The sequence below is a fragment of the Brachyhypopomus gauderio genome, chromosome 3 (genome assembly GCF_052324685.1).
Source record: "Brachyhypopomus gauderio isolate BG-103 chromosome 3, BGAUD_0.2, whole genome shotgun sequence".
NCBI classification, from domain to species: domain Eukaryota; kingdom Metazoa; phylum Chordata; class Actinopteri; order Gymnotiformes; family Hypopomidae; genus Brachyhypopomus; species Brachyhypopomus gauderio.
Window position 1 is genome coordinate 17,835,189 of NC_135213.1, and position 22,671 is coordinate 17,857,859.

General features: G+C 47.5%; 2 protein-coding genes and 1 long non-coding RNA gene across 6 annotated transcripts; 1 reads left to right on the forward strand and 2 right to left on the reverse strand.

The window, feature by feature from the left end:
• Positions 1-329: 329 nt before the first annotated feature.
• Positions 330-13,733, reverse strand: neurl4 (neuralized E3 ubiquitin protein ligase 4). 4 transcript variants are annotated; one of them, XM_076999926.1, is made up of 29 exons: positions 13,569-13,733; positions 10,797-11,328; positions 10,639-10,704; positions 10,096-10,454; positions 9,822-9,933; positions 9,617-9,705; positions 9,442-9,514; positions 9,086-9,359; positions 8,772-8,953; positions 7,949-8,034; positions 7,529-7,691; positions 7,104-7,314; positions 6,922-6,998; positions 6,265-6,343; positions 5,904-6,073; positions 5,601-5,729; positions 5,329-5,474; positions 4,995-5,213; positions 3,874-3,972; positions 3,611-3,754; positions 3,299-3,463; positions 3,008-3,166; positions 2,712-2,891; positions 2,483-2,576; positions 2,142-2,249; positions 1,829-1,973; positions 1,450-1,562; positions 1,027-1,189; positions 330-556 (listed from the first exon to the last, which is right to left on the reverse strand). In XM_076999926.1, exons 1-29 carry the CDS (start codon positions 13,731-13,733, stop codon positions 352-354), a joined length of 4,707 nt encoding a protein of 1,568 aa, XP_076856041.1. In that variant the 3' UTR covers positions 330-351. The 4 variants fall into 4 exon arrangements, with proteins under 4 accessions (XP_076856041.1, XP_076856040.1, XP_076856039.1 ...); XM_076999925.1 differs by having other exon boundaries at positions 10,096-10,457; XM_076999924.1 differs by having other exon boundaries at positions 1,027-1,186; positions 10,096-10,520.
• A 64-nt stretch (positions 13,734-13,797) lies between these two features.
• LOC143510513 (uncharacterized) lies at positions 13,798-22,160 on the forward strand. Its single transcript, XR_013130014.1, has 4 exons — positions 13,798-14,028; positions 14,884-14,980; positions 20,999-21,130; positions 21,885-22,160. It is a non-coding gene; the product is annotated as an uncharacterized LOC143510513 (long non-coding RNA).
• Positions 14,538-22,160, reverse strand: shbg (sex hormone-binding globulin). Its single transcript, XM_076999927.1, has 8 exons — positions 21,930-22,160; positions 21,292-21,383; positions 20,919-21,108; positions 18,215-18,376; positions 17,896-18,055; positions 16,677-16,813; positions 15,118-15,310; positions 14,538-15,012 (listed from the first exon to the last, which is right to left on the reverse strand). The coding sequence occupies exons 1-8, from the start codon at positions 22,008-22,010 to the stop codon at positions 14,852-14,854; spliced, it is 1,176 nt and encodes a 391-aa protein (XP_076856042.1). The 5' UTR covers positions 22,011-22,160; the 3' UTR covers positions 14,538-14,851.
• Positions 22,161-22,671: the final 511 nt, after the last annotated feature.

Here is a 22,671-nt window from a genome sequence, read left to right on the forward strand (position 1 = left end):
ATAACATGCAGTTTAGAATCCAGGACGAAGACGAGGCAATCGTTAAGAAAATCACTGACTGGTGTCCAGAACATAAAGTGCAGGAAGTGTCTCCACAAACAATCAGTCTGAAATAAAACCAACCCAAAACGAATAAAACCCTCCGAGAGAGGAGAAAGCCCAGAGATGAAATGCTCGACTACTCCAGAGAGAACGCCCCCCCCCCCCTCAGAGGGTGAGGATCGCTGAGGGGGGGGGGGGGGGGGGGGGGGGGGGGTGGCCGGCGTGCACAGGAGGGAAGGTGGAGCAGGAACCCACCGCCCCCCCCCCCCCCCCCCCCCCCCGGACCCCACCTGCTCTCCCTCTCTCCACTCACTCCACACGCACCAGCAGGCCATACAGCAGCGTGCCCCCTTTCTCCTTGGTGATCCATTCAATCTCAGAGTTGTTGAACCTGGGGTCCAGGGGCTCGCTGACGCCCAGCGTCTGAGGACCCACCTTGTAGGAGCCCGGGCGCACGCACACCTGGAAGCCCACCTGGGCCTGGTGGCAGCGTAGAGATCGAGGGTCTCGGAATCTGGCGCACAGCAGGCGTGGTGGAGAAAAGCCAAAAGGAAGCCTTGTGTTAGAAAATATAGTGCTCAAAAATAGTGCTTCCATAAGTATTCAACCTCTATGTCTAAAACAATGTGATTTCATTCAAATGCTCTTTGGTGTTCCTTTTCATATCGTTCATATCCGTCTGATTCACAGTATGATCGATAGTTATTGAATAACGTGTCCTTTATCCAGTAAAATGTGAACAAAGGCAATAAAGTCATGTCCTCATTAGACCAATATCTAAACCTGCAGCTTCAACAGCTCAGAGTCAGAAAATGCATTTTCAGGGACTAATCTACATCACTATCCATATTTCAAATATCAAAGTTATGTTAGATGAATCCATTGACTTTTGGAGAGAGAGACAGGGTGTGTGTGTGTGTGTGTGTGTGTGTGTGTGTGTGTGTGTGTGAGACTACAAGTGAGTGTAGTCTGGGCAGGACTTACTGCACTTTAGGGGCGAAGGCTTCCAGGCCGGAGTAGCGCATGGTGGGCGAGAGCTGCACGCAGGGCACCTCCCACTCGGGGGCGCTGTTCTCCTCCGGCTCGCCGTAGCTGCCGTGACCCTCGGCCTTGAGCGGAGAGGCAGAGAACACGGAGGCCGGCTCTGCTAAAAGGACAACGTCAGCAAGTGAGTCGTTCCTCTCAGATTTCACACAGTCACGCATTTCTAGAGCCACTCGCGTTCACTGCAGTCAGACCTTGTGGGACGTTATTTTAATCATTTACTTCATCAGCATCATAAAAACTTTTAATGCTAAATCAGATTGTTTTGGTTTTCTTTTGTAAAGCAGCCAAAGCAGGTCCTCAGAACATTCTAGAAAGCCAGTAACAGTGACCGTGGTACTCCGAGAAGCAGGCTGCACCCACCTGTCATGAGCTGGCTTTGGTCCAGGGTGCGTCGGAGAGCGCCCACACTCGTACCATGGTACGCGATGTGCCACTTCTTAAAGGCGTTCGGGACCTCGCAGTGTGGCTTGATCCTGGGGGTTAAAGGTCAGACCAACACAGACTTACATGCTACCCACAGCAACACGACACAGTTAATTCACGCCCAGCATTACAGACTAGAAGAACTGGGTCATGGGACGCGTTTCGTCTTTCCGAGTCTATCTAAATCTTAGGGGTGGTTTCCAGGAAGTAGATTAGACCTAGTTTTTGGACTAAACCATCACTGGGCAGTGACGGTTCCCCACTGAAGCATTTTGGCCCATGTTTACACACGCTGGGCGTTTGTGGTGCTGCTGACCTCAGGCCGAATCGGCACCATCCGAAGGGCAGCGCGTAGTCGCGGGGAGGCTCGCCCCGCTTGTAGTACGCCTCATCCCCACGGAGCTTATGGCAGGACTCACAGTAGCACAGGTTATACTTGGCGTCCTCATTAAAGTAGCCATCTGAGGCGGAAGAAAGAGAGAGGCAGGGAAGAACATTATCCTGGCTGCAACATGTCCAAAGAGAAGAGAGGTGGAGAGGTGGAGAGAGAGAGAGAGAGAGAGAGAGAGAGAGATGTGGCCAGGAACAGTGTGGCATGGTGCCATTCCCAGGGGGTGTTGGTGTACTACCAGGCAGTGTAAGCAGGTCCTTGAATCTGGAGCACAGTGCGTGGTACTCGCAGGTCTTATTGGGGTTCACCTCAGGAGGGGGCGTCCAGCACACGCTCTCCTTGATCCCTGCAAACAAGCACAGGGCAGCGCCCCGTCACACGCGGCCCAGCGCCCCGTCACACATGACCTGTCACACGCAGCCCAGCGCCCCTAACCCATTAAGGAGGCTTACAATTCGTATCCAGATGGCTTCAGAAAACATGCGACATGTACATTTTGGTACAGAAACAGCATTATGGTCTTGAGCTCCATACAAAGTTTAAAATCTACAATGTTAAAAACCAGAAAGGCCCACCTACCATCAACCATGTCAGCCTTCTCCATGTCACCTTGGCAACGCACCTCACCACCTTTCGCACCCACTGCTGGCACATGGTTTGTTACTATGGTGACCTGAGAAGACAGCAGCAGGTCTAGAGTCAGTATTTCCTGGGAAGGTGTGTGTGTGTGTGTGTGTGTGTGTGTGTGTGTGTGTGTGTGTGTGTGTGTGTGTGTGTGTGTGCGTGCGTGTGTGTGTAGCACACAGACCTGTTCACACTGCCCATACAGGTCAATGATGGGGTAGCAGGGGTTGGGGACGTCCTGGGCCGCGGTGCCCTGGTCCATCCCGTTCACAAACAGGTGGAGGCCACCGCTAGCGTCCACCAGCAGACCCAACACCGTCCCCTCAGGACACGTGTCCAGGTTTGGACCATAGTTTTCACAAATCTGAGGACATAAATGATAAGAGGTAAATGATTTTTTAAAAAGCAACATAACAGTGAGAGAGAAAAAGAAGAAGAGGAGTGGAGAGAGAGATTAGGGGAGAGAGAGGGAGAGGTGACCTTCAGTGAGTTATGGAAGACGGAGTCTCGCTGAAGGAGCCAGACGGAGCGTTTCAGGCAGCAGGCTGTGGAGGGGAAGCTGAGGCGGTCAGGAGAGTAACCTATGACCCCCAGAGACAAGGACGACGTCCAGGACGGGTTCAAACGGTCTATCTGGAACTGAAACAACAGAGTCGAGTCAGCACCTCGGACACACGGGGGAGAAGACGCATAGACAACACACACACACACGCAGACACACGCAGACACACACGCAGACACACACGCAGACACACACGCAGACACACACACCTGGAAGAGCTGTTGGCGGGGCAGAGCTTGTGCGGTCACCAGCAGCCCCTGGTTATAGCTGGACACTCGGGCAGCAGTCAGGTTCTGATTGGACAGCTGGATATTCTTCCCATGATTCTCCAGGAAGATCATTGCCATGGGCACCAGGGCAGGCTCGTTCTCACACTGCCCCAGAGAGACAAAAAAAAACACAGCATGAGGAAGTTGCCCCCTGTGGCTTTGCAACAGTATAAAAATACAGAGGCCCTGATATGTCCCCTCCCTGCACGTTACTCCAGCCCTGAACAACTTGACCCCACCGCCACCACTGACCGGAGTTGTGTCTTCCTCCCCCTCGCTGCAGCTGTCGGACGAGAGTGACGGGGCCTTCACGCTGTCGGAGTCCTCCACCAGCGTGGAGCTGACCACCGACACAGCGGTCACCTTCCCATACAAGTCCAGCACCGCATAGACGTTCTGAAGAACACAGGCACAGCAGAACAGCCCGCTTACACCTGTAATGCCCTCTCACTTACAGCACCACAGCGCATGTAGCACCAGGGCTGTGGACGATGTGTGTGTGTGTGTGTGTGTACCTTAGCCACAGCTGTAGCTGCTGGCCCCATATCCTCTCCATCTATGAAGATGTGCATGGTGTCATCACTGCACCTCTTCACACCCACACGGTTCCCCACCTGCAGTAAGAGCGTTTACAGGTGAGCAGCACCAGAGGCCGAGCCTCAAGCCTGTGGCAGCTAGGGGGTAAACAGGGCTGAAGGGTCAGGGGTTACAATACTGCCATTTACTGCCATGTGATAAAACCTCAAATCTGGGCTCGTTTAGCTGTACATTTCACTGTTGATATTCTGCATATGAAAAATTTGTGCTTTCTAAACATTCTAAGAGCAGAGAGAAAGCACAACTGAAGATGAGCTTCTGTCTCTCTCTCTCTCAGCCTGTCTGTCTCTCTCAGCCCATCTGTCTGTCTCTCTCAGCCTGTCTGTCTGTCTCTCTCAGCCTGTCTGTCTGTCTCTCTCAGCCTGTCTGTCTGTCTCTCTCAGCCTGTCTGTCTCTCTCAGCCTGTCTCTCTCTCTCAGCCTGTCTCTCTCTCTCAGCCTGTCTGTCTCTCTCAGCCCGTCTGTCTCTCTCAGCCCGTCTGTCTCTCTCAGCCCGTCTGTCTCTCTCAGCCCGTCTGTCTCTCTCAGCCCGTCTGTCTCTCTCAGCCCGTCTGTCTCTCACAGCCTGTCTGTCTCTCACAGCCTGTCTCTCTCTCTCAGCCTGTCTCTCTCTCTCAGCCTGTCTCTCTCTCTCAGCCTGTCTCTCTCTCTCAGCCTGTCTGTCTCTCTCAGCCCGTCTGTCTGTCTCTCTCAGCCCGTCTGTCTCTCTCAGCCCGTCTGTCTCTCTCAGCCCGTCTGTCTCTCTCAGCCCGTCTGTCTCTCTCAGCCCGTCTGTCTCTCACAGCCTGTCTGTCTCTCTCAGCCTGTCTGTCTCTCTCAGCCTGTCTGTCTGTCTCTCTCAGCCTGTCTGTCTCTCTCAGCCTGTCTGTCTCTCTCAGCCTGTCTGTCTCTCTCAGCCTGTCTGTCTGTCTCTCTCAGCCTGTCTGTCTCTCTCAGCCTGTCTGTCTCTCTCAGCCTGTCTCTCTCTCTCAGCCTGTCTCTCTCTCTCAGCCTGTCTGTCTCTCTCAGCCTGTCTGTCTCTCTCAGCCTGTCTGTCTCACCGTCAGGCGGTCCAGCGAACAGCCATAGTTCTGCTTCTGCAGCATGCCATTGCGCCTGACCTCTGCCCCAGCCAGCAGCCAGGTGACCTTTGACCTGAGCTGAGTGAGGGAGGGCGAGAGGCCGCTTAATGGGCAGGAGGGCAGGTCGGGGGGTTGCAGGGTCGTCAGGCCGACGTGGAGCGAACCGGACCACTGCTCATCCACCTCGTTGATCTTCACCTGGGAGTGGAGAGAGCACAGCTGAAGGCACATTGACTTACCCAGTTCAGCACAACCTACTTAATCATATATATGTTGCTACATGCAGTCACAGAAGGCTGTGCTCTGATGTCACCTCGAACAGTTCATCCGTCTTCAACTCCTTTGCACTGAACACGATTCCGTGAGAGTAACCTCCCACCCTGACTGCCTGGCAACCGTCTCCTAGCAGCACTACATTTTTCCCATGTTTGCTGTGAAGGCGATGAGCCACCCCTGCCACTAGAGGGAGATGATGGGATAAATAGTAATACAACATAGCAATGCAACACAATAGCACTGAACCTGAGCACAGAATCGCCATCATTTACAAAAGTCTAGATACACACACTCAAGACCACACGCTACCTGGAGAGTGTATGGGGAAGCTCTTCTCAGTGACGTTACTGGTGCACAGACTGTTGTCTAGAGGGCCCGAGGAGCTAGTGATGGACACCTGCACGCACTGGCCGTATAGATCTATCACTGCATATACATCTGAGGGAGGGAGGGAGGGAGGGAGGGGGGGGGGGGGGGGGAGAGAGAGAGAGAGAGAGAGAGAGAGAGAGAGAGAGAGTGCATTAGGTGAAGTTTATCTAGCATAGCATTTTGTAGAGATGGCGCTCTAAGAGCTATGGACCCATGACATAACTGGTTCCTATTAGCCGGTACCTGAGGGCAGGCCGGTGCAGGCCACGCCCTGGTCCACTCCGTTGATGTAGTAGTGCAGATCTCCCGTGGCTGTTCGCATCATTCCGATCCGGGAGCCCGTGCTCAGGGAGTCCAGGTCGCAGCCGTAGTTGTTCCGCATGGTGTTCCCGTCCTGCATGATGGCTGTGCCGCTGAGTCGGGAAGGACGGAAGGACAGGGAGACGGGGACAGGGAGGACAGAGGAAGACGAGAGAGACGGGGGCAGAAACAGAGGCGGTGTCACCAGGAAAAATGTCTCTTTTTTTATTTTGAATGAAGGTTAACTGAGGTGATGAACTGAGTGCCAACACAACTCTGCCCTTCTGCTGGGGGGTCAGACTACCTCAGCATCCAGGTGTCATAGTCGATGTCGGTCATAGTGTTGGGGAACTCCAGCTCCTCTGGCCTAATGGCCGTCACACCTACCAAACACAAATAACCAGAGTCAGACTCCACATGCACAGCGTCCCAGCGTCAACCAGAAAACCAGCCATGAAGAATCATTTAAAGAGCAGAGTGTCTGCTCTCAAGGAAAACGAGACATCAAGACGCACGTGCTCAGTCTGGCTGTAGCAGGGTGTCTGTAATGCTCAACACTGCCCAGTACAATAAAGGCCGAGAGCAGTACAGGGCCTGCATTGTGCCATCTTTGGGTTTTAAGACCTTCAAGTGACTCTGAGACTGGAACACCATGGTTTACTTGTATGGTATTATTTCATTGCTGAAATTGCATCATGATTGCATTAGATGCACTTGTTCAGTGAGGCTGGTCGCAGTGTGGGTAGAGGCGCATGTCACCCAGCACAAACCCAAACACTTTCCTCCTGGATCTGGAGAAACGTTCACGATCACATCCGTCACAAGGAGAACTGTAACTGCCAGGAATCCTTCTATTTTTGCATCTCCTTTTAATGTAACTTTCAAGGTGATTTTTTTCTGTATATTTTGCCAAAAGTGTGTGTGTTGTTTAACCCCAGTCCCAATACTGAACCGCGTTCACCTGCTTCGATGGAGCCGGACCAGCGGTCCACCATCTTCTGAATAACAATCTCAAATAACTCTCCCTCACGAAGGCACCTGTTGACACACAGACAAAAGCAAACACATCAAACAAAGCAAAAGCAAAGACATCCCACCAGAGGGTGGACAAGCACGTGAGTGACCGCCCAGGCGGACGCGCACCTGTTGGAGATGACGATGGCGTCGTTGAACTCGCTCCGGCAGTTCTGACGGAGGGCCGTGCGGCCGCCGTTGGTGATGACGGCGTTGGTGCCGTGCAGCTGATGGAAGCGCAGGTCGCTGACGGAGGCCGTCCCGGTGACGGAGCACGGGCTGCCTGGAGACAGAGCCGTCGGCCCCTCTGAACTGTCGTCTGGGAGAGGAGGAAGGTCAGCTGGGGAGGAAGAGAGGGAGACAGACGGGGAGAAAGTGAGAGAGAGACAGTTTCGGAGAGAGAGAGAGAGACAGTGTTTACACTAGTGTCTTCATTCTCAGTTGAGAAAACCCTCTCGCCTCCTGTACTCTCATTGTTCTCCAGGTTGTCTTCACCTTCTCTTCATCTCCTCCCCAAACTCCTCCACCATCTCCTCCACCACCCCCTCTCTCACCCATGTCATCCATGATGGTGGCTTGGGCCGCCTGTCCATAGAGGTCCACAACGGCATAGATGCTGGGCGGGACGTTCCATGCCGCGGGCCCCTGGGGGACGCCATTTACGAAGAAGTGCAGGCTCCCGTCATCCTTCCGCACGACGCCGACCGTGTCACCCGCCTGGACACACACACAGCACATGGGCAGACAGAGAAGACAGCTGCTGGCCCCTCTCTGCAGGACAGCTGTCCTGCTCCACACGCCACACTTCACAGTCACGGCCCAAACTAACGCTAATTACGCCGACATCCGTTTCGTTAAGTAATTCATCATCGTGCACTGTAATCAATCCTACACATGAACAATGAGCAGCAGTCAGTCGGTGTCAAGGAAAGCCGGATCAGAACAAATGCGTGATTTGACAGGGTCCCACGCACTTTTAGCCGGTCCAGGTTGTGGCCATATTCATCCAAGATTGTGGTTCCGTTGTGCATCACTCCGTTACCGGTCATCATCCACGTCCCTGCGGGAGACAGAGTGGAGACGCATACAGGTGAGGGCTCGTTTGCTTCTGCTGCCATCCAAACCGTTTCAGTGTCTGGTTTCCTGAGAACAGCTTAAAGGTGGAAACATACTTGCTGTTTGCCCATGCGGTCGCGTACACAACCGGCTGCATTGTGAACGTTACTGAGAACATACTAGCCTATGTGCAACGCGTGAAACTGGAGGCGTCCACTAGAGGGCAGAACGTAGAAAGGGCTTCGGTATTTTAACGATGCAAACATGGCAACACTCGAGGAGATTAGCCTTTGGGTAATTTTACGGTCACGGCAGAAAAAACGACGACGATCCCTTCGTAGGTGGTATGTAAGGCCGTTAAATCAAAGACGTTGTGAGAATGGCGAGTTTGTGTCGTTGCATATTGTTGTGTCCATCTTGATGCTGGTTAGCGGCTACACTGCCCCTAGCGGTTTTGTGTGTATTGCACCTCGCGTACGCGTCGCGTTAACTTTTGGAGGACGTGCAAGACCTACGCGCCAAACCGACGCAGGATACGCGAAGCAGCCATGATGCGTACGCGAACGCGTAGTTAACAGCAAGTATGTTTCCAGCTTAAGACCGTTCCAGGAACAGCCTGCTATTTTAGAACGGATCCTTAACTGAAAGGTCCGGTCTAACAGCAGAATTAATTCATACATATGAAGATATGGACTTTAGTTATCCATGCCTGCACTTTGACCAAGTACCTCCCTGTCTTACCTGAGCGCAGGTTGGTCATGGTGGAGGGCAGCTGCAGGTAGGCGGGGTTATGGGTTGTCACACCAATCTCAATAGACCCCGCCCATTTGTCCACCATTTTGTCAATGCGCACCTGGAATACTTCATTGGAATGTAGTGGTCGGTTGCTTAGCACCACGCCGTGATTAAAGTCATCAGTCGCACTGCACGAGAGAAAACCAACCGAAGAACACAATCAAGACGAGGAAACTCCAAAGACACACAAACCTTTTTTCATCAACGACATGGCCTTCCTAATGAGCCTAGCGGCCAGTCAAAAGACTTCACGTCCTCACTGTGGTCTCAGCGCTGTCCTGCCATCCCCTATGATGGCTGCCTTCTGGCCGCAGTTCTGGTGGAAGAGCAGGCGGTCCGGGGTTTCTGGGTCAGGGGTGAGCGAGAGGGCGGGCCGAGGTCGCCCCACGTCCGGCGACAGCGCCCTCATGATGGCGTTGTTGCGGCGTAGGCGGTCGCTGTGGTTGTGGTTGTGGACGATGGTAACTTTAACAGCCATCCCGTACAGATCCACCACCCCATACACCACGCCAGGGGTCTGGGAAGCCGCCACTCCTGCAACAAAACACAACGCCATTAAAAGATGGAACTAATTCATCTGCACTAATGGCAAACTTTCATCTGAGTCCATGCGTACCTTGATCTATGCCATTGATATAGAAGTGTAACGCCCCACTGACTTTCCTCATCAGCCCAATGTGATCCCCTTCCTGAGAGTCGACACATGACAAGGACTCAGGTTAGGCCTCAGTTAGGGCTCAGAGAAGGCGTAGCCAGCATGGCCCACCTGACAAAAGGCTCCGCCCTCTCACCTGGAGCTCATCCAGACTGAACTCGCAGTATTCCCTCCGAGTGCCTTTGCCGTTGGTCAGAATCCCACAGCCGCTCATCATGATCGTCCCTGACAGCAAACACGGCCAGCGTGAATAAGGACAGGACTCAAAACAGGGCACTAATGTTATTTCTTTAGTCTCAATACCCAAAGCCTTCATCCAAAGCCCAACTGGGATTACACACCTGAGCGCAAGTTGGTCATGGTTGCTGGGTAATCCAGATTATTTGGGTTGTGGGTTGTCACTCCAATCTCAATGGATCCTGACCACTTATCCACTAGTTTATCTATGCGAATCTTAACACAACATAATACATGACATAAGACATGGTCACTTCATTTATTTTAAAGTGTCCTGCATACATATTTGAACATGTCCAACATAAACATTATGTGCCCAGACATGGACACTCATTCACGTTCATCACTCCTCCCTTATGGAGATAAAGGCGCACGCACCTCAAACATCTCGTTGTGCCTGAGTGGTCGGTTGGTCATGACCACTCCGTTGTTGAACTCGTCCAGCGGCCTCCTCCTCTCCGCCGTCTTGTGGTTGTTGCTCAGCTTAATCAGCGTGCCGCACTTCTCGTGAAAGAGGAGCGCGTCATTGGTGGTCACAGCCCCACTACCCAACCCAGTCACACCCCCTGAACTTCCTGATGGACTGTTATTTGTGCTGCCCCCTCCGCCGGGTCCGCCTCCGCTGTCGCTTCCTCCCATGGCTCCTCGGCTTGCGCTGCTACTTCCTGAACACCCTCTGGAAGAGTCGGAATTTCCCGGCCTGGCTCCTCCCAGCCCCGAGTCTTCTCCGCCCTCATCTTCTGAGCGATACAAGGAGACAATGGCGTTGTTGAAGACATCAAATAACTGGTGCTCTGTAAGGACTTCAAGGAGTGAAAAAGAAAGGAATGAAAACAATACCGAGTGCTTTACAGGGAAGATACCAGAAGAAGGAACAGTGACATCCTGGTAAAACGCAGCTGATTCGAGAATAAATCTTACCTGTATCTGACTCAAAGTTGCTGGGAAACTTGTCTGGCCGGCTATGTCCTCTTGTAACTTCAGGCACTAATGGCCAAAAAAATCAAATCGTTAGATGAATGACTAAAGAACACTTTTTGAATAATTAGTTATCTACAGCAGGTACATCTGCTCAGTACCTTCGTCCACTGAGCCATTTATGACAGCAGGCGCAGAGTGAACAACCACAGGAGGCACGATGGTGCTACTCCTCTCCGCATGCTCTCGGCACGCCTCCGTCATCTGAGCAACTGGAGCTGCCAATGCTGCCTCCTCTTCACCCTCCTCCTCGTCTTCCTCGCGCTCCTCGCTGTCCGTGTCGGGCGGCGGCTCACAGCTCATCACCGTCACCTGCGTGCACTTCCCGTAGAGGTCCACCACAGCCCACAGGCGGGGGGGCAGGCCCCTGGCGGCCGGGCCGCAGTCCTGCCCGTTCACCCACAGGTGCAGCTCGCCGCGCCCGTTGCGCTGGATGCCCACGCGGTCTCCCTCGCCGAGCTGGTCCAGGTCGCGACCGTACTCCTCCAGGACCGAGCGTCCGTCCTTCAGCACGGAGCAGCCCGACACGATCCAGGAGCCGCCCTTCAGGCCCGTCGCACTGCTGGGAAAGTCCAGCGCAGCGGGGTCCAGCGCCGTCACTCCGATCTCTATGGAGCCGCTCCACGAGTTCACCTGTGAGATGTGGCACAACAGCTCAGTGCATTACCCCCACATTCAAGCCACTTTACAACATAAACAAACATGTCTATTAAAAAATGCCTTAATTCCTGTTTATCTATGCAAATGAAGAACACATTTCAAGATCACTCAAATGGTTAAACTTTTATCTTTGCGTATGGTTAAATACACATCTGAGATGCACTGCACCATGAAAAAAAAACATAAACAAGCTCTTTATCTCATAAATTCTTGCAGCATTTTAGAGGTCACCTTCAAGAAATATGATTATCATGTAAACCCACAACAGTATATTGAATCTCGTGCATTTCAAAGTAAATAACATTCCAAAGAAAAGACATTTCCACAGCTCCCAGCGCTATTTAGGGCAGGATGTGAAGCAGTCTGGTTGTCTTCTCTGCCCACCGTCTTTGTTTCAGTGATGCTGTATGTCAGTGGTACAGAGGGCACCACTGAGTGGATTTGGATTAAGGACCAGTGGGTGGAAGGTCACATGTGGTGTGATGGAGTAGTGAGAGTTCTTACAGTGGGCTACACAACCAAGACATTTGAAGTCGGGCCAGTTTTTGCCCGAGTTAGACAACAGGTCAGGACTCTGAGACTAGACAAAGTCTAATTTCACTGGCAGAACAAGTTCATCAACAACAGTGAATTCACTGAGTAGGAAGAAGGATTCTGTGAGTTGTTTACTACTACTGCCCAGCAAACATATGCTGCCTTTCCGACCAACCTGGAAACAAGAGGAAATCAAGTCCATATAACCTTGAACATTAATAAAATTGTTTATGGATAAATCAATAACGAATGAGCTCATTAATCACTTGGGCGGAAATAATCTGGTCTCAAAAGATAACGTTCAGAAAACCTAACTAACTAACCAACACCTCTATTCAATATTTATATCTGGCTGTAGCCTTTATGTGGTCTATGAGTTTTGGTCAGCTGAGGTTTATCAAACTGTGTTAAAACCCCACAGATTCTACACAGAGCTGCATAAATAACATGGAGACATCTGAAGTCATGTAGAGGACGCTGATGAGAGTCCTTCACATTTAGCTATAACGTACAAGTGACAGCAAGACTTGACAGTCGTCTCCAAATATATCTAACTAACAGTACTATAAACTAATATTTAATACATCTACCTAGCTAAATGTAGCATTGCTAGCCATGTTATTTACCCAAGTTACATTTTTAACGTCTAGTTAGCTATTTAGCTAGCTAGCTAGCTGCCTATGTAAGTTCAGCGGTGCTACCGGGAGGGAATGTGTGTATATTCTGTGTTTAATCACATCATACACGACTAACACAATAAGGTGAGCCGTCATTACACCAACTCTCTCAGTCCGCTACCCAGCTCCTGCATTAGCCACACACAGCTAATAACTAGCCACGTTAGCACCCCACACTTGACAGGACACATATCTGGGCGGACAGGACACGTATCTGGGTACAGGACATATATCTGGGCAGACAGGACAAATTTCGGGGGGACAGGACACATATCTGGGCAGACAGGACACATATCTGGGCGGACAGGACACATATCTGGGGGGACAGGACACATATCTGGGCGGACAGGACACATATCTGGGCGGACAGGACAGGGTGTTTGTCGGCTGCAGTGATCATCTTGTCTAAGGGTTTTACTTCACTAGATTTCCCCCCCAGATAAATATTCTGTATCGCCGGTCCATCTGGGCATGACGCTAACGGCTGGGCTAGATGTGCTGTCAACATCATTAGCTCGCTAGCTAACAAATCAACACCAGCACATCCGCAACGGCACATTCGTCGTGTCGCCGCTTTCAATCGCGTATTTTACAGAACCGCGGACGCGGACACTCGTTTGTCCGGTCCGTGTTGTTGGCCGTCACTGAAATTTCTCTATCGGACATTTGTGCGCCTAGGCTGGGATGCAAAGAGCCGAAGCACCGCAGACTAACGAAGCTAACGCTAAAGCTAACGAAGTTAGCGCTAAAGCTAACGAGGCTAACGCTAAAGCTAATGAGGCTAACGCTAAAGCTAATGAGGCTAACGCAGCTAGCGCTAAAGCTAACGAGGCTAACGCAGCTAGCGCTAAAGCCTACGACGCTAGCGCTAAACCTAACGAGGCTAAAGCTAACGAAGCTAGCGCTAAAGCTAAAGAGGCTAACGCAGCTAGCTATGGGGCTCTCGACTCCACTCCCACCTCCACCCCCCTTCTGCCGTTGGACTTGTGGTGTCTTATTTACCTTTTTGTCAATTCGCACGGTGAAGACATCGCGATCCCGTAGGGGTTCTCGACTGAGGACCAAACCATGGTTAAACTCCTGCACCGACTGATTGCGCTGCGCTGTCCGGTTCGAGTTGGACAGTCCGATGAGTTTTCCGCTGCGCGGATGCAGCTCAGCTGCCATCTTCGCTGGGGCGGCACACGCTTCACGACACCGCCGGACGCTTTGCGACAGTAGAAACCCGCAGGCGGCAGTTCTCCAACAGGGATGACCTCATGTCAACACCGCATATTCTGACGTGTGACCCACAACACACGTACTGTCACATAAACGTGCGTGTGTATACGAGAGGGCGAGCTTTAAATACGGACGATAAAATAAAGCAGCGTAATGCTGAAACTCAATATTCCGTATGAACAGCGCAGAGTTTGTGGTATTGTGATATTGAGTTTGTGTCTAAGGCTGCTTCCTAGCGAAGGTCAGTGTTGTCATCTTTCGATAAACTGCTCTACATTTAGCCAGTCCTAATTACAAACGTGTGCAACTATTTTCGAACATGGCGCCCATGTGGACCATCGCCACTAGGTGGCGTCGCAATACAAAAGATTTGTAATTGCTGCCATTCTAGACTGCTCCTCTTCTACACGTTGAGCAGAAATTAAGGTTATTGTTGTAGCCCTCACTCAGTATTTTTAAAACCCATTTAAAAACATATTTTTATGACTTGGCTTTTAAATCAGCGTAGCAACGCAGACTGTTTTAACTCCAAATCTTGTGTTTGTTTTATATCCTTGTGTCATTTTATTTACTTTCCCTGTTTTCTTTTTGTATTGTGTACAGCACTTTGGTCAACTTTATTGTTGTTTTTAAAGTGCTTTATAAATAAAGTGGTATGTTATGGTATGGTAGCCCTGTTGTTTATTTTGTTATTTTTTAAAATGTATTATTCAAATGAGATACAGAGGCGTCATTTCACGTATTTGATTATTAAGTGAGAACGTCATGTAGTAGTTATATGTCTGCTAAGCACTTATCTACAAAATAGACTTTAAGATTGTCTCCTAGTGTAAGTCGTCCTGTCACGACTTGACTATTTTCTAGTTGAATACAAAAAAGGAAGTCAATCATCACGTGAGGAAAACTTAGATGTGACATTACAATTAAATGTAATGTCAGAACAGTACATAGTGCAATTTCAAGGTTTGATTTTCAAGGACTCTTTATGAGTTTGAAGAGATAACAAGTGAAAACATAATATGACTGCTTATCGATAGGAATGCTTATTGGTAAGTAGTTTTTGGTTAACTGAATGTTTCATTCATTGCTTTTGCAGGACAGCTATGGGATGAAACAAATGTGTCCTTGAAGGAAGCCAAGTCAAGATCGATGACTTGTTCCTGAATGAGGATCTTCTCCAAACAGCCTTGGAGGTGATGCGAACTCTTTGCCTCCTTGGTCTTACCTGTGAAAGAGTTTACAGCTGAGCTGTGTCCTCAACTACGCACAGTAAATAATTATTTCAATTAAGTTTCTTAGGGTGTGACATGTTTGAATCCCACAATATTACCTGGTACTCCACCAAATGTTAAGAGCATCCCCTCTGACCACATGGAGAGGAAGTCAAAGCTTTCTGCCTCATGGTGCGTTTCGCCATCAAGCATCAGGGAATGTTTCAGTACTGTCAAGGTCACCCGGGGTGTGCTAGGAGCAGGAGCAGTGTTTCCAGAGCTGGGTCCCTCTTCTTTCTCATTGGGAGTAGCCTATAAAAAAGTATTTAGGATTTACAAAAGCGTTGTAAAAATGACTGTGGTATACAAATGTTTTTGAAAGACATTTAACATCTATACACACATACAGCACATTGGCTTAATATAGTAGTTTGATTCAAGTAAATATGTTGAAATCAGGCCGGTGCATTATTTGATGAAATATGACTTCAGTTATGGTCAAAGAGAAAATTCCTTTTCTGTTTTTTTTATTAAATTATCTTGTACCAGTCTATACTGAAATGTATGCTTAATCTATGTAAATGGAATGTATGGATATAATTTTCCTTAATCAGCAATATACTCAAACTTAATTAAACTCTTAACTATGACAAAAAACAGCAAGTTGCAGATGTGCAACTGTGCCAGACTTTAAACACCCAGTGCTTGTTTTTAAATGTGGAACTATCCTACACCTAAGTGTAAACAAGCTCCAAATGAATTTTTTATCAATCAGGTTAAACTTGCTCAAAATAAAGTGGAGTATACACTTTTGCTAACAAGCTACATCAGCTATTTTCAAACCACTCCTCGGGGCCCACCAGATGGTGCACTTTATCCTGTAACCCAGCTCCCAGTACGCCTGTACTGGGAATTCAGTATTGTTAATAACTAGGTTTGGGTGTGGTGGCAGCTGGTTGAAGTATTGTTGGTTAAGAAATGGTTTGTTTTGTGGGCCCTGAGCCCAGTGTGGAACATCACTGTGTTAAGTACCTCAGAAGGCAGAAGCGTTGCTCTAGCCATTGTTACTTAATATGAATCACATTATGATCCATTGTGATTACCGTAGTTTTTGTGATGGACGAGGAGTGCAAATAAAAAAGGAAGTGATCATGCCAGTCTCAGGGAAGGGAGGATATAATGGATAAAGTGCACAAACTCAAACCCATGAACTAATCCAAATGAAGGATACAATAACCAGCAGTCAACTGGTACAAGGACAAGACATATATAGACAGACCAACGACCCTCAGGTGTCGGGTTCCCTAATGGGCCACATCCACCTGAGGGACAAACACAACGCAACAGCAGCAGTGCAACATGAAATACTGCCGCTGCGGTCGGAGGCAACCAGCAGGGGGCCTCCGTACCATGACGGTTTTGCAATCATTTTTTATCTCCTTCTAGTCTAATCTAGTTATACTAATTTATATTGAAGGGTTTTGAGGAGGTATTGAAATGATGATAAATCATAGCTTTTCCTAACAGTGAATGTCAAACACAAAACCTAAGTAACACAAAATATTGAAATTACTAGGTTCTCTTCAAATAGGTTATATTGGCACAGGGAATTTTGTCTTTCAAATGTCATGTAAGCTTGGTTACATGGTCGCATGGTTATCATTTATCACCTACATACCTTGTCTTTCTTGAAAGTGTCCTTCTCTGATAGAACGTACTCAAAGCCTGCACTTTGAAGGCTTAGTAATGTCCCATGCCATGATCCATAGACCTCGATTGAGACTCCTTTCTCCTCCGTCTCCACTCCAGGAAGATCTGTGTCAAAATATTGACGAGTACTTTACACAACAGTTCTTTTTTTTCTGTTTTTTGAGTTGTTGTGGGAATTCACACCCCCACTAGGCTTTGTAAGGACACCCTAGCCAGAACATACAGCTTGACACGCCCTGTCATTCTTACGCTGTGAACTGCTTTGATTATCACTGGGATTGCCTTCAAATATGTAAAGAGAAAAAAAACAAAACAAAAAAAAACAACTACAACTCCAGAACATGCGCTACTCTCTGGTCTTCCTTTGCTGTACCTTCCAGACTGGAGCTCTGGGGCTTTGGGTTGTTTGGCTAAAAGTTCAGACACCAAACTCATGAGTCTGTCATCTTGCTAGTTTAAACCTAGAGGAGGGGGAAGTTGATTCTCGAGCATGCCAGAATGAACATTCCTGAAGAAATGTGAATAAAATGAAAAATTCCATATCAATAAAGGCATACATTACAAATGTACATTTTTAGCAATAGAGCGTTTTTAATAACAAATTGGGGTTTTGGTAATAGCCTTAAAGTACTGAGCAAAAACCTTAGGCCACCATTAGATTTGTTGTTATAGCATCTGACCATATATTTACTGAACATATTTAATAATTATTTCTCTTTATTAAGATACAAACAGAAAATACAAGAAATATGCACAGAAAATGAAAACAACAAAAAATTTCAGAACAAAATAGCTTCTACATGCAAATCTCAGTATTTAGTTGTTCCCTTAACACTAAACAGATGTTGGTGACACTGTCCTGACATTTGCTGGTCATCTTGTGGTATATTATACCAGACCTCTTTCATCACTTCCCAAAGGTCATCTTTAGATTTCAGGTCTTTTCCTGCTATTAGTCAAGTATAAGGGGATGTCACACTAAATACTTACCTGCTACTGTTAATACTGCATGCAAATCTCCTGTATTTTCTGGTTGTATTCTAATAAAGAGATTGAGGAATAATTATGTAAGGCCATTGTCATTGCTAAAACAACAAATCTCATGCTGGCCTAAGAAGTCTGCACAGTACGGTATGTTATTTGTCCTTGAGCCCATACAGAAACCCCAAACTACAGCTTTCACCCACCGGATGTGTTGAACATAGCTAATCCAGTCCCAGGGAAGTAGCTGCCTTTCTTGACCTCAGGGAAACAAGGCTGGAGTTCCCAGCTTGGGTCTGTGTCCCAGGGCATGCTGAGGTTTAGCCAATGTCCTGCTCTTATACACGCGTCCAGCTCTGGTTTGAACTGCAAGAGGACAAAAAGGCACCGATTAAGATTGCGGCCCATGAAAGGTGGAGGACTTTTCGGAGGGGCGTGTCTTTCTCTGTTTTCCAGTCGCAGATTAGTAAAGCCGACGTGGTGGACCAGGGGAGAAGAGGAAACGAGGTCAGACACACGGCTCACCGGGCGGAGCAGCTTGGTCTGGTCCACCAGCACCCCTCCGAGAGCAAGCCGTATTTCTCCCATCATGGTGTCCTCCGTCTGGTCTGAATTGAGCCCGACCTCCAGCTCCACTTTGCCATTCACCTCCATGATCACATACTGTCCCTCATTGCGCAGCTCCAGCTGGCAAAAAAGAGTGACAAAAAAGAACAAAAATTGCCTTAGAAAGCTGTAGACACTGTTAGCCTGAAGGTAGGGGGTGGGGGGTGGGGGGGTTGTTAACATTAAATTATGTAACGCTGAGGCTTCCTAATCCAGATAGTACCCAAATTCTAGCCTTGGTGTATTTCGTTTTAAATATATTTATTGTGAAACATTTCTTTCAACAAGGCACTTGGTCTGACATTTACATGTCTCTTTTAAGAAAAAAAATCTGACACATACATAAACAACAAAAAGGCATAGTAACAATATCTATAATGGAAATAAAAATAACATATAGGACAAGCTCGAACTATCCGTCGACATTTGAATGAAATTTACATTTACATTTATGGCATTTAGCAGACGCTCTTATCCAGAGCGACTTACAAAAGTGCTATGTGAAATGAAACGTTATGGCCATATAGGACATATAGGACAAGCTCGAACTATCCATCGACATTTGAATGAAATGAAACGCTATGGCAGGAGACCCAGGAGGACCCCACTGCTGACACAGAGACATAAAAAAGCTAGACTGCAGTTTGCCAGAATGTATGTAAGTAAGCCAAAATCTTGTGGACAGATGAGACCAAGATAGAGCTTTTTGGTAAAGCACATCATTCTACTGTTTACCTAAAATGGAATGAGGCCTACAAAGAAAAGAACACAGTACCTACAGTCAAATATGGTGGATTTTCAAAGATGTTTTGGGGTTGTTTTGCTGCCTCTGGAACTGGGTGCCTTGACTGTGTGCAAGGCATCATGAAATCTGAAGATTACCAAAGGATTTTGGGTCCCAATGTAGGGCCCAGTGTCAGAAAGCTGGGTTTGCGTCTTAGGTCATTGGTCTTCCAGCAGGACAATGACCCCAAACATATTTCAAGCACCCAGAAACAAATGGAAACAGATGGAAAACAAAGCGCTGGAGAGTTCTAAAGTGGCCAGCAATGAGTCCGGATCTAAATCCCATTGAACACCTGTGGAGAGATCTTAAAACTACTGTAGGGAGAAGGCACCCTTCCAATATGAGAGACTTGGAGCAGTTTGCAAAAGAAGAGTGGTCTAAAATTCCAGTTGAGAGGTGTAAGAAGTTTGTTGATGGTTATAGGAAGCGATTGATTTGTTATTTTTTTCCAAAGGGTGTGCAACCAAATATTAAGTTGAGGGTGCCAATAATTTTGTCCGGATCATTTTTGGAGCTTTGTGTGAAATTAAGTCAAAGTTTTTTGTGTTGTTCCAACAAAACATGTGTCTTCGCATCATTTGATGATGTGTATAACAAAACATGTGTAATTGCAATAATTTTCTGGGAGAAATTCAGGGGTGCCAACACTTTCGGCCATGACTGTACATTTTGTGTTTATTTTTCTTCTGAATATTTTAATAGCTTTGCCATTTTGTTACACCATTTTATTGTTCTCTATTATTTTAATAATTATGTCTGTTTATTATTTTATTACCTTATTTTATTAGTTGCATGTATGTATGAAATGTCCTATACAAATAAAGATTATTATTATTATTATAAAGATTTTTATTATATGTAGTGTCCTCTGGAATTACTACCATCTTCAATTATTATTAATTACAAAACTACGCATAACACTCATCGTTTATCAAGTGTGTTCTATTGTGTTCCATTATTAGACAGTGAAATATCATGAGTTAATAACTCAACACAAAAATTCATACTTCTTGGAACAGAATTTTGTACACCGTTGCCAAGACTACAGCACTAAGAGTTCTGAATTGTTGTCAGTGTCATGGCAGGAATCTTTGGTCTTTGCCTGTCGGCCTTCCCCTTCATCTCAGCTCACAGAGTTTCAGTCAGGCTGGGATCTAAAAGAGCTGAAGGGAAACTGTAAAAGCCTGATTCTGTGATGTGCAAAATTGTTTGTGCGGATCTGGGGAAAAGTCCTTTTCTGTATCTAGTCATGTGTCATTTATACAAGGATTCCCAGGGCTTCTGAAGCAAACCATCCCTTTAACATCACACATCCACCACCATACTTCACAGTGAAGTTTGCTTTCATTGTGGCCATTCTTTTTACATAAAATGTTTGAATGTTAGCCCAATTCGGATCAAAGATCTCGCAACATTATGTAAACCTCAGATGCTGGCCTGTATGGCTTTAGAGAAGAATTGAGGGTTTATAAGCCTCACTTGATCCGGAAGGTTTTGGGGGTACTGTTTGTATAGTGATGGATGCATTTGTGGATGTCAACAACCTTTGGTCTTGTGTGTATTCTGAGATCTTCTCTGTGTTGTCAGATGAGGTTGCCAGTAATTTCAACAGTGTCAGTATCAAAATTCATTACCAGTTCATTAAGAAAGCTAAATTGTGAATTGCGTGGATGGTAGGTGGTGGTGTGGGTGGTGTTGTGGATGGTAGGTGGTGGTGTGGGTGGTGTTGTGGATGGTAGGTGGTGGTGTGGGTGGTGTTGTGGATGGTAGGTGGTGGTGTGGGTGGTAGTGTGGATGGTGGGTGGTGGTGTGGATGGTGGGTGGTGTGCCACTTACTTTGTGCCAGGTTCCATCATTCAGTTTGCGTCCTCCCCTTACACTGACCAGGATGTTTGCTTTCCCTATCTGCATTTCAGGTACCCCGTCCCGTAGTAAAAGCACAAACCAGTCGCGGCCGTTTTTGGTGTCTCCATAGAATATGGTGCCTTCTGGATCAAAGGTTCGGAAGTCAAAGAATGACCTGATACTGCAGGGCAAGAAATGCCATAGTAAGTGAAAATGTCCCATCAGTTTAAGCCTGTAGTTGCACTGAAATTTCACATTACTAATCAGTAATAGAAATAATTATACAATGTATTCAAGGACATTGGACCAAAGCTGTCCAAAAATAGAAATATATAGTTTTCTGGTGTAATTACTATTCACTAACCTTGCCACATCAGAGAGATTCGCACATGTTTGCATTAATGGTAACCAGGAGGGTTGTCTTTGGCCAAGGTTGATGACCTCCGCTCCAGATATCTTAGTTCCAAAGAAAATCACATATGTTCACGTGTGTTGATTTCCAGTAAGCGACACACGGAGATTCAATTGCGGGTGCATGTAAGCATTTCAGTCTTTAAAACAGGTTGCTAAAACACTATGTCTTTATGCTATGTAGATAATCAAGGTCAGTCAATCTGCCTACTTATACAAGAGCTTTTGCAATGTCTAACTAGTTCTGCATTCATAATCTACTGTCTGGCTATGTGCATGTCTTCTCAGGCTATACTTTTCACTCTACTAATGTACAAAGGATAATAAGTGTGTTTTAAGTGTGAAGTTACATTCACCAAGAGCTAATGGCTAAAACATCAAGGCTAATGCTCTATGACAAAAGTGAAAAAACCTGATATGTGATGAATACAAAAGTCACATCCATGTATAAATTTACTTACTGTACTAGTTACTTTTTATTCCAGAGAAAAAAATCTCTATACGATTCATACAAACATCATGCAAACAAACACTTTTAACACGTAGGTCCTTGTGAAACAGTGTTCTGGGGTCGGTCCCGTCCAGACGTACCTTAGCTGCTGCCGAGAGCCTCTGCCAGCTGAAGTACTGGCACAGCAAGAGCAGAAGAGACACTTTCCCTGCAGACTTCATTCCTCGGCTGGCTTACCTTACCACTCTCTGTGCAGCGAGTGGCCTCTGTCACTCTGCACCAGCTTCAAAGCCCACGGACTACATGCGCTGGTATCACTGTGTGGGTTACGTATTGATCACGAGAGATGTTTGCTTTAGTGGAACGGGTTTGGTGTGTGAGAGACTCACGGGAGATGGCACAGGCTTGTGTCCGCAACGCAGCATTTTGTAATGAAACAAGGAAACATTTCCCAGGTATTTGGTCTTTAAAATTAGTGACGGCAGGTGGTTCAAGCATCAGTTGCTTATGATTGGAGAAGCAGACCCGTCTGGGTCCTTGAAGGTGTCCGTCTGTGTCTCTGCTACAGTGAGCTGTCCCATTAGTCTGTGTTTGCTAGGTAGCTGACCTCTGAGGCGTGACTGTTGCTTGTTTATGTGCTCCAGTGAGGCCTTGTGTAGACACATGGGATGCATGTGCGTACTGTACCTAGGGTCACAATCTCAGTGTTTTGTGTCGCTTTCGTCGTCGCAACATATGTTGATTCAGACGGGAAAAGATGAAACAGTTACTATGGACTGCTTTGGACCAGCAGCATTACATGACCTTTCTCAGTGTGCCCTGTGCATATGGCACTTAGAAAGTTCCAGAAACACAGGGCATAGGCTATTCATTTTAAATCTT